General features: G+C 42.8%; 1 protein-coding gene across 1 annotated transcript in view; it reads right to left on the bottom strand.

Moving 5' to 3' along the window:
- Ddx43 (DEAD-box helicase 43) overlaps positions 1 to 15,252 on the bottom strand; it is a 28,716-nt gene extending 13,464 nt beyond the window's left edge. The window contains exons 1-5 of the mRNA XM_051140134.1: positions 14,976 to 15,252; positions 12,219 to 12,274; positions 9,109 to 9,235; positions 7,877 to 8,008; positions 4,390 to 4,471 (exon numbers count right to left, since the gene is read on the bottom strand). Coding sequence (XP_050996091.1) covers positions 4,390 to 4,471; positions 7,877 to 8,008; positions 9,109 to 9,235; positions 12,219 to 12,274; positions 14,976 to 15,222 — 644 coding nt within the window. The 5' untranslated portion in view covers positions 15,223 to 15,252. The remainder of the gene's footprint in view (positions 1 to 4,389; positions 4,472 to 7,876; positions 8,009 to 9,108; positions 9,236 to 12,218; positions 12,275 to 14,975) is intronic.
- Positions 15,253 to 15,485: the final 233 nt, after the last annotated feature.

The following is a 15,485-nucleotide window of genomic DNA, read 5'->3' as shown; positions in this document are numbered from 1 at the left end:
ACACCTACAAGGTGACCCTACATCTCAGGCTAAGGAACATCACCAAAGATAGAGCAGAAAGATTATAAGAGCCAGAGGACCAGGGCATCTTTGGTGAATTGTGACCTTTAGATATGAGAGGGAAGCTGCACCCATGAAATCTCAAATAGATGGCTGCCTAAGCAAGACTTGATTATACCAAATGACGTGCCAAGGCCAATAGGGGCAAATATCACAAGGTTCCACCACAAAGGCAGACTTACAGGCAATTAATGACCTATGAGGAAGAACCAGTCTTCGTCAAAGACAAAGCCCCTAATTGGTTATTTAAACCAAGTAGTCAGCCCTAAAAAAAATTCACACATGGAACAACGAATAGGCTCAAACAGGTGTCACAGTGACATGTAACCATAATAAAGAAAAAAAGACCATGAATTTGAGAGGAAGTAGTAAAGGCGTATGGCATTAAGTCTAATGTGCGATCCTTGACACCCACAGAGTAGAAGAGAAGCAGTTCCTGCAGGTAATCCTTTAGCCTCCACATGTGTGCCATGCCATGCATGTATGTGTGCGTGTGCATAAATAAGTGTAAATAAAAAGCAATGGGTTTCACTGAAAAAAAGGAATTGTTGTAGTTAAAAAACTCATTTTTTACCTTTTCAACTTTTCACTGTTGGCTGGTTAGCTAAGTTGTAGAGTCCCTGTCTAGACTGCATGAGGCCCTGAGTTCACTCCTAGGCACGACACACGCTGGCATGATGATGTGCACCTAGAATCTCAGCATAAGGCAGGCAGAGGCAGGAGGGTAAGAAACTCAAGGTCATTTTTGGCTACACAGTAAATTTTAGGCCAGTCGGGAAGGGAAGTCTCAGGAAAAAAAAATTATAAATTATATTTATTTAATATGTGTATGTATGCATATGTTGATGGTGGGGAAAACACTTGCCACAGTGCCCAAGCAGAGATCAGAGGACAACTTGCCCCTCGTGGATCCCAGGGTGTCAAACTCAGGTGCTTTTAACTGCTGAGCCACCTTGCCAGCCCTAAAAGACCCTCGATTTCCCAGTGTTGGAGAAATCACTCTCTAAACTATTATCTAATACAACAGGCACCCTCACATATGATGATTTAAATTTGAAATTAAAATGCAGTCATGCCAATTAAAGATGGGGGTTGCATTCTGAGATATCACTGACTGGACATTTCTGTTTCATAAACATGACAGTATGCTTACACAAACCTATATGTGACTGTGAAATACGACCAGGCCTTTATCATTTTATGTACTTTAAATTTTTTCTCATTATTTTATGTGTATAAACGTTTTGTCTGCATGTGTTTAAGTGCACCACATGCATTTCTGATGCACACAGAGGTCAGAAGAGGGTGAGTTACAGATGGTTGTGAGCTGACATTCGGGTGTTGGGAGTCAACTTGGGTCCTTTAAAACTCTTAAAAATTAAACTCTCCAGCCCAATCTTGCCTTTTTTAAAAGGCATGAGCGTTTCACTTGCATGTATGTAAATGCACCTCATGTGTGACATCTCCAAGGAGGCCAGGAAAGAAAAGTATCTGATCCTCTAGAACTGGAGTTACATAGACAGCCGTGAGCTGCTATGTGGTGCTGGAAACTGAGCCCGAGTCCTCTGCAAGAGCAGCCAGTGTTCGTAACTGAGTCATCTTCCCAGCCGTCAACCTGGCATGCGCACGCGTGCACACGCAATGCATATGTGTGAATATGGAGAATGGAGGTCAACCCTAGACATAGTTCCACCTTATTTTTTGAGGCAGGGTCTCTCATTGTACTGGGGCTAAATGAGGAGGGTAGGCAGACTAGCTGTCTGTCGAATGCAGCTATCATTTGCTATTTTGTGGGTTCCTTATCCTCTTCCATCATTCCAACCCCTAACACTAGGTAGGAGAGAATAAAGGTTGAGGGGAAGGGGGTATCATTATTGTTGGGCTACTTCCTGTTAATTAAGAGTGTAGAGTTCCTAGGGGCAAGTTTCATCTTTACTGTCAGAACACTTAATATCTTTTTCTTATCTCTTTGAGCTCAATCACTTACTTGACAAACCACAACAACAGTAACAACAAACTGACAGCATCTAACCAACAACCAGACAAAAACAGCCACAGCACCTCTTGGGGCCCTAGCATTTATATTCTCTGAAAAGTTCCCAGAATTCCAAATGTCACACACATGCAGAAACTATCTGCAGCTCCCCAAACCACACCCAAGCTAGAACACAAGGCAAATTATAGTCATCTGCTGTGAAGCAGCCTCTTGTCCCCACACCTGGGATTAAAACAAAAACATACTGTCATAACATTTTTGTATTTTTTAAAGGAACCAAAATGGCAAAATTCTCACTATAATCAAGCCCTAGTTAAGCTGCTTGTCTTCACTTCTCCTAATGTTCACTAAGCCAGCTGTTGTTCTTGTCTTCACTTCCCCTAATGCTCACTAAGCCAGCTGTTGTTCTTGTCTTCACTGCCCCTAATGCTCACTAAGCCAGCTGTTGTTCTTGTCTTCACTGCCCCTAATGCTCACTAAGCCAGCTGTTGTTCTTGCGATTAACTTCAGACTCTTCTGTTCCTGTGACAAGCACTTTATTAACTAAACTGTGTCTCAAGCCCCCTTTTAAAATTAATTTTAGAGCCGGGCATGGTGGCACACACATTTGATCTCAGCACTGAGGGAGGCAGAAGCAGGCGATCGCTATGAGTTCAAGACCAGCCTGGTCTACAAAGTGAGTCCAAGACAGCCTAGGCTACGCAGAGAAATCCTGACTCAAAACCAAGCCAAAACAAAACAAACATTAATCTTGGTTTGGAGAGATGGCTCACTGAGTAAGGACATTTGTTGGTAAGCCTGATGACCCAAATTTGATTCCTGGATCTACACAGTGGAAGAGATAATTGAGGTGGCAAGTTTTCTGACCTCCTGGCATGATCCTAGCAGGAGCACCACCCCCTTCTACCCACAGACACAAATGTAGTGAAAAATAAATAAAAATTTAAGTTAGCCTACAAAACAGTGTCACTATGACATTCTCATGCATATAGTTTTACTTTGTTCTTGTTCATCTTTTCCCACAAAATCCTCCTCCAATAACCTGCTTCTTAATGCTGTCAATGTCTGTGATAAAGGTAAGATATCTGAGTTTGGGAATGGACAGACAGCTCAGGGATTAAGAGCACTTATTACATTTGCAGAAGATCTGGGTTTGGGTCCAAGCACCCACAAAAGGCAGGATATAACCCCACAGGCACTCATGTGGTACATATACATTCATGTAAGTACTCATGCATACACATAAATTTTTTTCTATAGAGAAAGATATCAAGTTTGCTGGTAGTATAATGTTATAATGTGACACACAGTAATTCTTTCTTTTTTGACACAAGAACTTGTACTCCAGACTTTTATTTGTTTGGTTGGTTTGGGTTTTTTCGAGGCAGGGTTTCTCTGTGTAGCCCTGACGGTCCTGGACTCACTTTGTAGACCAGGCTGGCCTCAAACTCAGAGATCCGCCTGCCTCTCTGCCTCCCTGAGTGCTGGGATTAAAGGTGTGCGCCATCATGCCCGATCATGCCTGGATATATGTGCTAGATACCAAACTCAGGGTTCTGTGCACACTAGGCAAGCACTTTACCAACTCAACTATATCCTCAATCCTATAATAATTTTTTTATTTTTTTTTGGGGGGGGGGAACCAAAAGCACAGTGTTGTACATGCCAGACAAGCACTCTACTACTGAGACACACCCTCAGCCGTAGTATCCTTTTGTCAGAATGAATATACTTTAAAATAATGATAAAAGTATAGCAAATATACAAGCTAGTAGCAGTCATTTGTTCTCATTATAAAGTTTTATAAGCTGTACACAGACACACTGTCACAGCCTTAGTTGTACCACTGTCACCACACACACATGAGAATAATGCATTGCATTGTGTTATAGCAGCCACAATCACTTCAAAATAGTAATTCTTCAGGGCCATTACACAACTTTATGGGGTCACTATCATGCAGGTTGAGGTTAACTGTTACATCCCCAGCATTTACTGTTCCTTGGTTATAAGAGCCACAGTAAGTGTTCAGTTGTTATGTCTGTCACCGAGACACAAGCAGATCAGCTTCCATTATTGAAATTGGACATCTGTTGTTTGTGATAGTCTTGCTGACCTTGAGCTCATGGTCCTCCTGGCTCTGCCTCCTGAGTGCTGGGATTACAGACATGTGCCACCACTCTTCACTGTAGTATGCAACAGTGCTCTAAAACTCATCATGTAAGATGCAGCCCAATTTTCAATTTGGCAGTTGGGTGTAGTGCTCTGATACAGTCATTCAAAGCCCTGGCCTATCGAGTCAACACACACTGAGTAATGAAATGACTACCCACCTCCAGTTGTCTATCTGCACTTGTGACATTGAGCTTGTCCTTGCTGACTCTATGTAAAAGTTTTTCTTAATTGGAGGTAAATCTGGGACAAAGATGACAATCCAAACTTTGATAAATAATGAGAATGTACATTTACTAACACTTATTCAAAACTACAAGTATCAAGCTAGAATATAAAGTTCTCTACGTGCACAGTTTTAGAGAGTTCTTCATGTCGCCGCCTAGGCTTATGCCAGTCAAAAGATCTTTTTGGTTTCTCTTTCAACTACATTTTTTACTCAGGAAGAAAACTTTCTTAAAAATATATGTATCTTCTTACTTACTATTTATGTGTGTGCACATCTGTGTGAGTATATGACACGTGTGTGCAGGTGTCTGTTGTGGCCAGAAAAGAAAGTCAGATTCCCTGCAGCTGGAGTCTCGGGCAGCTGTGAGCCGCTCAACAAGGATGTTAGGAACTGAACTTGAGTTCTCTGATAGAACGACATAGCTCTGGCTGACCTTGAACTCACTATGTAGACCAGGCTTGCTTTAAACACACAGATCCACCTGCTTCTGCTTCCTGAGTGCTAGGGTTAAAGCTGTGTGCCACTATGCCTGCCAGGAAAGCAATGATTGTTAAAGAAGCCCATATTACTATAACAAATGAATTTGCTCTCAAACATTTTGAATTGATTTTAGTTTTTCTTCAAAGGTCCATACCATTAGTTTAAAATCCTTTAGATTTTTATTTAGTTAGTTTTTGAGATCAAATCTCATTTTGTCACTCTGGCTTGTTTAATTTACAGAGACCTGTCTGCCTCTGCCTCCTGTGTGCTGGGATTAAAGGCATCTGCTATCCCACCAGGTTATTTTTATTACGTGTAGGAGTGTATGTCTCTTGTGGGTATGTGAGTGCAGGTACCTGCAGAGGCCAAAGGCACTGAAGAACCCTGGAGCTGGAGTTACAGGTGGTTCTGAGACACTGACAGGGGTCTTAGAAACCAAACTCCTGTCTTTTAGCCATGAAGCCATCTCTTCAGTCCTGTACCATTAGTGTCTATTTTTGTAATACAGGTAATCAAACCCAGACTTTCATGTTCAGGGAAAGTACTCTACCAGTGAGTCACGAATTCCTAGCCCCCATAATTCTACTTTTAGGCATTAAGTATAGATCCTCACTCAACTTTCTGAGGTTGTCTTTACCTTTCTCTGTGTATGTGTGTATGCATATATGTGTGCATGTACAAGACAGAGAATGAAGAGAACTAGGTCTCCTCCATAGTTGCACTCTATTTTATTAATTGAGACAGGGACTCTCACTGAATTTGAGGCTCACCAACTGGCTAGACTGGCAAGCCAGTGAGCTCCTAGGACCTACTTGTCTCCATTCCCTAAGCCATGGGATTACAGATGACCAGGACCCACCTTGCTCTATATGTGTCCTTGGTCCTCATGCTGAGAGGCAAGCAGTGTTCTGACTCTCTTTGCAGCCCCTGAGGCATAAGATTTCATGATACCACCTCTAAGCTTAAATCCTCACACAGTTCCCATAACACATCAACTGTCTAAAAACTTGAGATGTTCTGGCCACATAATGATATAGTTACCAATATTTTGATTCCTTTATTATTAGTATATTATCTCTTGTGTATATGTGAAGTGTGTGTGAGGATGTATACACACACCTGTGTGTCAGATTATGCTCCAGCCTATGGAAGCCAGAGGGCATCAGGTATCCCCTTCTACTTTACTCTTTTGAAGCAGCATGTCTTGCTGGCCTAGAGTTTGAGGTTTGTGGTTAGGCTGGCAGCCAATCCTCCTGGATCCGTCTCCCGAGCCCATGTTGGAGTTATAGAAATGCACAGGACCACATCCAGCTTTTTATGTGGGCGGGATCCTAGGAGCTAAACCTGGGTCCTCATGTCTGCACAGTAAGTACTCAAGCAGTGAGCCATCTCTCCAGCCTATATATTAAATAATGATGCTGTACTGCTGCCTATTTTAATAGCCAAGTTTTCTCAATTTTAGTCTAAAAGTAGAGATTTTATGGAGCAGAGCTTCTTAAACTATTTCTCTCAGAACCACTTATCACTAGTGAAATTTTTACATGACCCTAAGTAGTATCTAAAACAGGTATATACATTAAATCAAATACTCACTGACAATAAGTCATCAGATATTTACTTTAAAATTTTTGGCATATATAATATTAACATTTATTAAAGATTAAAGTAAATTTTATTTTAATGAGCTAAATATACTTGTTTGTTTGTTTTTGGTTTTTGGAGACAGGGTTTCTCTGTGAAGTCTTGGCTGGCCTGGAGTCACTTTGTAGACCAGGCTGGCCTTGAACTCACATCGATCCACCTGCCTCTGCCTCTCAAGTGCTGGAATTAACGGTGGGTGCCACCACACCCAGCTTATTTATTTATTTATTTTCGAGACAGGGTTTCTCTGTGTAGCCCTGGCTGCCCTAGAACTTGCTCTGTAGACCAGGCTAGCCTCAAACTCAGAGATCCAACTGCCTCCCAAGTGTGCCACCACCACCTGGTTTACTTATTTTTATATAAAGAATTGAATAGTTGAATAACACTACAGGGTATAGAGCACTGTCAACAATTTGAAAATTGTACTTTTACAGTCTAATCATCTTTACTCAAGAATGCCACTTCACATAAATACTTAATACAAAACAGTCATATTTCACAGTTGTTGGAAACTCTGTCCTAATCCTAAGGCAAATTCATTGAACAATTTTCTTTTTTAGAAATTCTTCTGCAATTCAAATAGCAATTTTTTTTTTTTTTTTTTTTTTTTTTTTTTTAAGACAAGGTCTCACTATGTCATCCTGGCGGGCCTGGAATTTGTTGTGTAGACCAGGCTGGGCTCAAACTTACAAGTATCTCCTTGCCTCTGCCTCCAGAGTTCTGAGATTAAAGGTGTGTGCTATTATGCCTGGCCAGTGATTTTAGAATCAAACATTCTAATACAATAAATTTGAAGATATATTAATTTTATAGTTAACATTTTGAGAAATATTTTTTAAATACCAACTTTTTTTTCTGTACTTGAAGCATGATGTTTCTGTAAAGTCAGACAACTTTGCATGTATAGTAAAAGATACTGCAATTCACAGCATATAATAGTTTCAAACTTGAACAGAGGTATTTCAGGCGGCATCTGGGGAGGCTGTATGTTATGATAGAATGTGCAATGCAGAGTGCATAGTGTGTCAAACCAAGGCTATGGTGAAGACCTGTGTTGGAACACAAGTGAGTTTCGCCTGAAACATCCCAGATCTATTATGCTTTTGATTCTGAATTAATGTTTGCTCCCTGAGTATTCAGAAACCTGTACTATCGCCACAGTTTTCATGACCCTTGAATTCAGTTACATAACCCTGTGGGTCACCACCCACAGCAGGATTTAAAAACTGGGTTACAGAAGATATGAACTACAGTAAAGAAACAACATCACCACATACACGTTAGGGTACAGGACTGACCTGCCCACTTTTTCTTTTCCCATTTCAAAGCATCTTCTCGAATTTGATCCCAGTCGATCAATGGCTGATCTTCTGTTACACTATCATTTGTACTAGTATCTATTCCAACAGAAGATTGGAATGCAATAATATCTGTTAAAAGATTTTTACAAAATTAGCTCTGGGGTAAATCTTGACAGCACAAAATCCCCCATGTAATATTTTATTGTATTTATTCATAATAGGACATTAATACTTGAAGCATACAAGTTTGTAATTTTCAGGGTCCAGGGAGATGGTTCTATTATAAAACACAAAGCAGGCATGAGGACCAGATCTGGATCCCCAGGACCCATGTCAACTCCAAGGGGCAGGGTGGAGAGCACTCAGATCTACTGCTGGCTTCTGAATACAAGCTAGAGCATACACTCACAGGCATAAACACACACGGCGCCAATCTTTACCCTCAATACTAACCTGTGTGTTAAAGAGTCTTTTCATTTTAACTGACCTGTGGCTAAAAGTGAAACCAGATTTAACCATAATAGTTAAGAAGCCACAGGGGGTATGTATTTTTTTTTTCATCCATGGCACACAGCTGGTGTGCCATGTGTGCATTCACACATCCCTGAATATGTGATAGGCACATACGTCAGAGGACACGTAGGATGTAGTTTTCTCTTCCCACTATATGTGTTCTGGAAACAGTTTGTTATGCTTGGTGGCAAGCACCTTACTGGCATTATGTGATTTTAAAAAACAAAATTAATATGGCCTTTTATTGAAAAAAATGTGTGTAGATCTGAAAAGTCTAAACCTTTGTTTGGGGTAAGAAATCAAATATATTGATAACACTGAAAAAAATCAGGTGTGGTGGAGCATACTTATATTCCCAGCTTTCAGGAGGCTGAGGCAAGACAATTATAAGTTTGAGGCCACCTTGTCCTACATTGAAGACTCTGTAACAAAGCAAAACCAATAAAAACATTGACAAAAAGTATCTTTAAAAATTCTCAAGCAGGCTAGGCATGATAGCACATGCCTTTAATCCCAGCACTTGGGAGTAAGAGGGAAGCAGATCTTTATGAATTCAAGCCAGGATGGTCTACATATTGAGTTCCAGACCAGCCAAGGCTAAACAGTAAGATTCTATCTCAGTAACAACAAACTAATAAATATCAACAACCTCAACAACAATAAACTAACAACAGCAATAATAAACTAAAGCACGTGTATGTGCAAAAATTACTTACCAACTCTGTGTCCTGGAATGTAATTTTGCTGTTTTTTAACAACATTATCTATCACTGTTTTTGCTTTTGTTTGCATGGCTTTATTACCAAAAATTTTGATTTCTGCCTCAGAATTACCTTTTATTACCTAAAGGGAGAAACACAAGTGAGATTCAAGTCTTGTTACCATGCCCCAATAATTACTCAACTTCAAATTGTAAGGAAGAATGCAGCCAGGTGTGGTAGTGTACGCCTTTAATCCCAGCACTCAGGAGGCAGAGGCAGGCGGATCACTGTGAGTTCGAGGACAGCCTGGTCTACAAAATGACTCCAGGACAGCCAAGGATACACAGAGAAACCCTGTCTTGAAAATCAAAAGGAAAAAAAAAGAAAGAAAAGAAGGAATGCACACATGGCCTTGCTGTACTATACTATGCCATGTCCAGTTTGAGTGGGAATGTATTTTTGTAGGTATAATACATATATTACATATATTTAATATATGTTTTTTCACCTGGATTTGTCTCCTGCTGGGTAACAACAGCAATCTGTACATTAAACTCAGAACACTCTGGTAGAGGGAAAATAAAACATTAATACAGTGGCTACCCAGATGGCTCAGTAGTCAAAAGTGCTTGTCCCCAAAGCCTGGCAACTTGAGTTCAATCTCTGGATCTCACTTAAGACAGGAGAGAACCAACTCTCTCAGTTGTCTTAACTCCACACACACACAATAAGTGTAAAATACTAATCTGATGGGTGACATTACTATGAGTTGTCGTTCCCTAGCCTGTAAAATAGTACTTTTGGAGGGTCGTACAGATACAGCTGGAGTAGATTTTAGGGGAGTGTGGTCTTTTGAGACAAGGGTGTCTCTGTGTGTTCCTGGCTGTCTTGGAACTCACTCTGTAGACTAGGTTAACTTTGAACTCAGAGATTAAAGACCTGCGCCACCACCACCATCCTGCAGATTTAGGTTTTCCAGAAGGCTAGTAAAATGAGAACTGAGGAGTGAATTGAGAGCATCACACATACCAGGAAAGTGCTCTATTACTAAACTACATCACCAGCCCTCTTTTCACTTTGTACTTGGAGACAGTCATGCTAATTTACTCAGGTTGGCTATGAACTCATATTGTAGCCAGGCAGGCTTTGAACCTGTGGCCTTCCTGAGCAGATGGTATTACAGGCCCAGAGCACCAGGGCTGGCAAATGACACCTTTAAATATACATTTATTAAATACTTATCTTGAAACTACTATATGCCAAGTGTTGTCTTGGCTGGTAATTCAATGTCTGTCACCTCCAGGGTTTACAGATATACACAACTCTGTGTTAAGTGCTAGAATGAAACCACTGTCAGATGCTGAGAAGATGGAGATACCTACACAGAAAAGAGAGTAGGAGGCCTTAAAGCTCCCCAAGGATGTCAGAACTTGGCTCACCCAAAACCTCAGTACAAGTTGCCTAAAGAGAGACAACTACAGTGGGACAATGTTGGGAAGTAGATGGCAGTCTTCAATGAATAGCAGGGGTTAGAACAGGCCAGGTCAAGTACACTATGCTGAGGAGTCTAGATTAACAGGCTTTAGCTGCTTGGGGTAGTGTACACATGTAATTCCAGCACAGGAGAATCTGGAGTTATGAGACAGCCTGTTCTAAACACTATGCTCAAGGGCAGCCTGTGCTAATCACTGAAACCTTGCTTCAAGAGTAAAAGGGGTGGGCTGGTGAGATGGCTCAGTGGAAAAAGGTGCTTGCTGCCAAGCCTGGCAACCTGAGTTAGATCTCTAGGAACTACATGCTGAAAGATGAGAACTGACTACGGAATGTTGTCCTCTGACCTCCACTTGTAGCAGGTGCTGGGTGTACTAACACACGTGTGTGCGTATGCACATGTACACACATAAATACAATAAAAACATAAAAGGGCTGGTATGCAGTTCTTTGGTAGAAAACTTGCCTAGAATAATACAAGACTGTGGGTTCAATCTCCCTAACTAAATAATTAAATAAATCAAAGTCTAGGAAACCACTAAAGGTTCTTCAACAGAAAAGAAACTGTTCAATTGCATTTTAGGAAGACACCTCTGACTGTAGTAAAGAATGGTTAGAGGAGGCAAGAAGAAAGGTGAGCAACTAAGGGAAAATGAAAAGTACAGGATAAAGACGAGACTCAGTGGATGATAAGGATCGTTTTCTTGGCCTAAGGGTTTAGCAATACCATCCAATATCAGAAAAATTAAGAACACAGGAGCAGATTAAGGTCTGAGGTACTGGACTTAGGCAGGGAGGCTATGGCATGATGAATATACCACAAAGATTAACTACTTATTTTTAAGGTAAGGAGAATTCATCTATTGGCTAGTCTAGCCTTGGACTCAAGACCCTCCTGCTCGCCATCTTGAGAGCTGAGATTACTGGCCAGAGCCTCTCTCTATATATACATATTATATTTATTTTTTATATTTTCTATTTATTATATATACAGTGTTCTGCCTGCATGTACACCTGCACACCAGAAGAGGGCACCAGATCTCATTATAGATGGTTGTGAGCCACCATGTGGTTGATGGGAATTGAACTCAGGACCTTGGAAAGAGCAGCTAGTGCTCTTAACCTCTGAGCCATCTCTCCAGTCCCACACTTTTTAAATTAAAATATAATTATATAATATCTCTTTTCCCTTTTCTCTCTCCAACCTGTCCTTTAGACTCCTTTTATTCCCTCTCAAATTCATGGCCTCTTTTTAATTATTATTGTCTCTCTGTCTCTTTCTCTCCTAAGACCCTTTACTGTTGCTTGTATGTGTATTTTCAGGTCTGATCACTTGGTGTTGGATAACCAATTTTGGGGAACACTAATTTTCCCTCTCTTGGGAGCCAGTAATTGCCTGCAGCTCTTCATCTAGGGGTTGAGTTATTATTCTTTAGTGAGATTGTATTTTAGTTTTCACTTCCAAGAGTCACAAACACTACACTAGAAAAGAACAACTCAGGCAGGTGCTGGAGAATATTCTGTGACGAGCTTTGGCCACTCACTACACAACCATGCTGAGCACCAAGCAGATGGAGTCACGCGCTCCTTACGAAGAGCTATAGCCTCCGACTTCAGGAACACGGATGACTTACCTGTATTCTAGTATTTGTTGTATTTTGGATTTCTCTAATTTTTGATCCACCACGACCTGTTTTTAAAAATAAACATATGATTATAAACTGAAATCAGTAAAAGGGGTCTATGTACTTTCCTCAAAGGATTTTGTGTGGGTTCTTCCCGAAACCAATCAAGGGAAGGCTCTTCAGCGTGCAGTTAACACTTTCTCTTTTGGATCGGGGAAGAGAATGATATTTCACTTTGTGTGGGTAGTCTTCTTTCACCAAGATGGAGACAAAAAGATTCTGTTCCAGCACATACAAAATCCAGGGCATGCGCGCATGCGTGCGTGCCTGCGCGCGCGTGTGTGTGTGTGTGTGTGTGTGTGCGTGTGTGTTTTTAAGACAGTGACTCATACTTGAATTCACAATGTATCCTATACGGGCTGGCCTTTAACTTAAGGCAAATTTCCTGCCTCTGCTTCCTAAGTGGTGATATATTCAGGCACTGAGCCACATCTAGCTAAATAATTCAATTTTTAAGAAAGTAGACAAGAATGAAGCACTGCTGAGCGGTACAGCTCTTGCCTGAGTAGCATGCCTAAGGCCCTGTGTATAATCCCTGACTGATCAAACACATTCAAACGCTGAAGGATTTGAGCGGGAATTTCTTCAGAAACATTTAAGTATAAGGTGCTCAACATCTCTAAACAGGGTAACACACACTAACTACAAAAGGATTGCCTCTTATTCTTATTTTTAAAACAAGGCCTCACTATATAGTTCCAACATGCCCTGGACATTCTGTATAAACTTGGCCTGCTTCTACCTCCAGAGGGGTACATTATCACATCTAACTTCGTCCTTCTCTTTAAAAAAAAAAAAAGATACTTTGCAGTACATGGTATTGAATCAAGGGAGTTGTGCACGGTAGGCAAATGCTCTACCACGGAGCCACACTCCTGCCCCTAGAACACCTGTTATATAAAACAAACGCACATGCTTTAGTAAAAATTTAGTCAAACTGGAACCCTGTGAACTACTATTGTGACTGGAAAACAAACAGCCCTGCCAACTAACTGAGCACTGCCATGTCTGGGTCCACACAGAGAAAGGACTGAAGCATAGTGGCGAACACCTGCACTGTGCCCACAGATGGCGAACACCCGCACTGCTGTGCCCACAGATGGCGAACACCCGCACTGCTGTGCCCACAGATGCCGAACACCCGCACTGCTGTGCCCACAGATGCCGAACACCCGCACTGCTGTGCCCACAGATGCCGAACACCCGCACTGCTGTGCCCACAGATGGCGAACACCCGCACTGCTGTGCCCACAGATGGCGAACACCCGCACTGCTGTGCCCACAGATGGTGAACACCTGCACTGCTGTGCCCACAGATGGCGAACACCTGCACTGCTGTGCCCACAGATGGCGAACACCTGCACTACTATGGTGAACACCTGCACTGCTGTGCCCACAGAAGCACTGTTCACCAAAGCCAAAAGCTAGAAGCAGCACAGACATCATCAAGGGATAATGGGTAAATGCAACAGTGGGAGAGATATGCACTAAGGAACTAACCTTCAGTCTTAAAAATGAAAGATTCAGATACTGCAAAACCTGACGACTAAGGACATTATGTTAATGTAAGCCAATCACAAAACATTAAATGGTGACTTGGAGGCATAAGAACAGGGAGAAATGAGTTGAGAAATGGTATAGTTCCAATCATGGAAGAGCTGGGACACAATCTTCTGTTTATCATTAATACTGTACCACATATTTTTGAGTATAAAAATAAGGTGGGTCTGGGCAGCAGATTAGGAGTAAAGCATTTGCTTAACCTTTCTGAAGCTCTGGGTTCAACCCTGAGCACCAACAGGAAGGACAGGAGAGGACAGGAGAGAGGGAAGAAAGAAAGAGGGAAGGGAGAAGAAAAGTAGAGGGGAAAATAGGATTGTCATACTTGAAAACACACACACACCCACACACACGAATAAGCCATATAGTTTACAAGGCAAGGGATGTCGCTCAGTAGCAGAGTCTGCACCTAGTTATTTGGGGTGTCCTGATGTCCTGGGATCAATACCCAGGATAAGAAAAACAAAAATAACAGCATGCAAACCCAAGTGTGTGTTTTCCAAAGCCTACACTTCACTGTTTCTTGCAAAGGGTCTAATTTCTACCACAAACCTATTGGCTCTCTGGTCTGGTTCCCATTCAAATACTGGGGTTCTCCACATTTGCGGGGGGGAGGGGGGACATGAATCTTGGAATCGTAATCTGTCTACTCTAGTAACTAGCCTCAAAGCATATGATTAAATATGCCACGAAACAGAAATTTAGAACTAAATATATTAACATCAAAGTCCCAGGGAACCAAAAATCAAACTAGAATTGGAACCAGGAATTAACGCCAGTAACTAACTGAAGGAAACATCCCCATCGTCGTAAATGCATCTCAGAGAAGTTGAAGATTGCACTTGTCAGCCTTTCCGTTTCCCCCGCTTTCCACAGTTAAACTTACCTCCAAGTTAAACTAAGACAGAGACAAAGCCGAGGCTCTGACTTGACGCGACCTCTGTGGTAACGACCTCGAGGGCGACTTCAGAGAAGCTGCCCCTCTGCCACACACCTGAAAGACCCGCTTCACCGCGGACGGACGCTGCGCGAGTCTTCCAGCAGGTTCTCTCCCGCATACACCTCCGCCCGCTCCAGAACTGCGCCCCGCGCTGCCGTAGCCCTGGCGCCACCGCCCCGCACGCCCGCCCGCCCGCCCGAGCTCACCTATTACCGCGCCCACCACGTCGTTCTTCACCCCGAAGCAGAGCGGCGGTTCGCGGCGGCCGGCGGCCGTGGCCTCCGCGGTACTCGAGGGCTCTCTCCAGGCGCCGCCCGCACCCCTGCTACGGGCCCGGCCTCTCCGGTTCGGCTCCTCCGTCGCCGTCCGCTCGGCGCCTCGGGACCCCGTCGAGCTTCGCCGGGGAGCAACGCCCGAGGAGGAAGCGTTGGCTGCGGGTTCCCGCCTAGACATGGCTCTGAGGAGAGAACCGCGCGTCGCACGTCGTCGTTCCGGACTCTGCTGCACAGGCCGCGGCGTCGGAAAAGCTCCGCTGCCGCCCACGAGCTTGCCCGCCAGTCCTCGGCGCCCTGATTGGCCGCTGCGCTCGGGAGGGCGGGGCATACCCGGCCTGGCCAATCCGCGCGGTCGACTACACCCGTACTTGCCCGGCTGGTGTCAAGAGTCTGTGAACATCCCGCCCATGAGCATCTTAACCTGTGGACACTGAGTCTCGC

This window comes from Acomys russatus, chromosome 32 (assembly GCF_903995435.1).
Source record: "Acomys russatus chromosome 32, mAcoRus1.1, whole genome shotgun sequence".
Lineage (NCBI taxonomy): Eukaryota > Metazoa > Chordata > Mammalia > Rodentia > Muridae > Acomys > Acomys russatus.
This window is presented reverse-complemented; position numbering and strand designations above follow the sequence as displayed.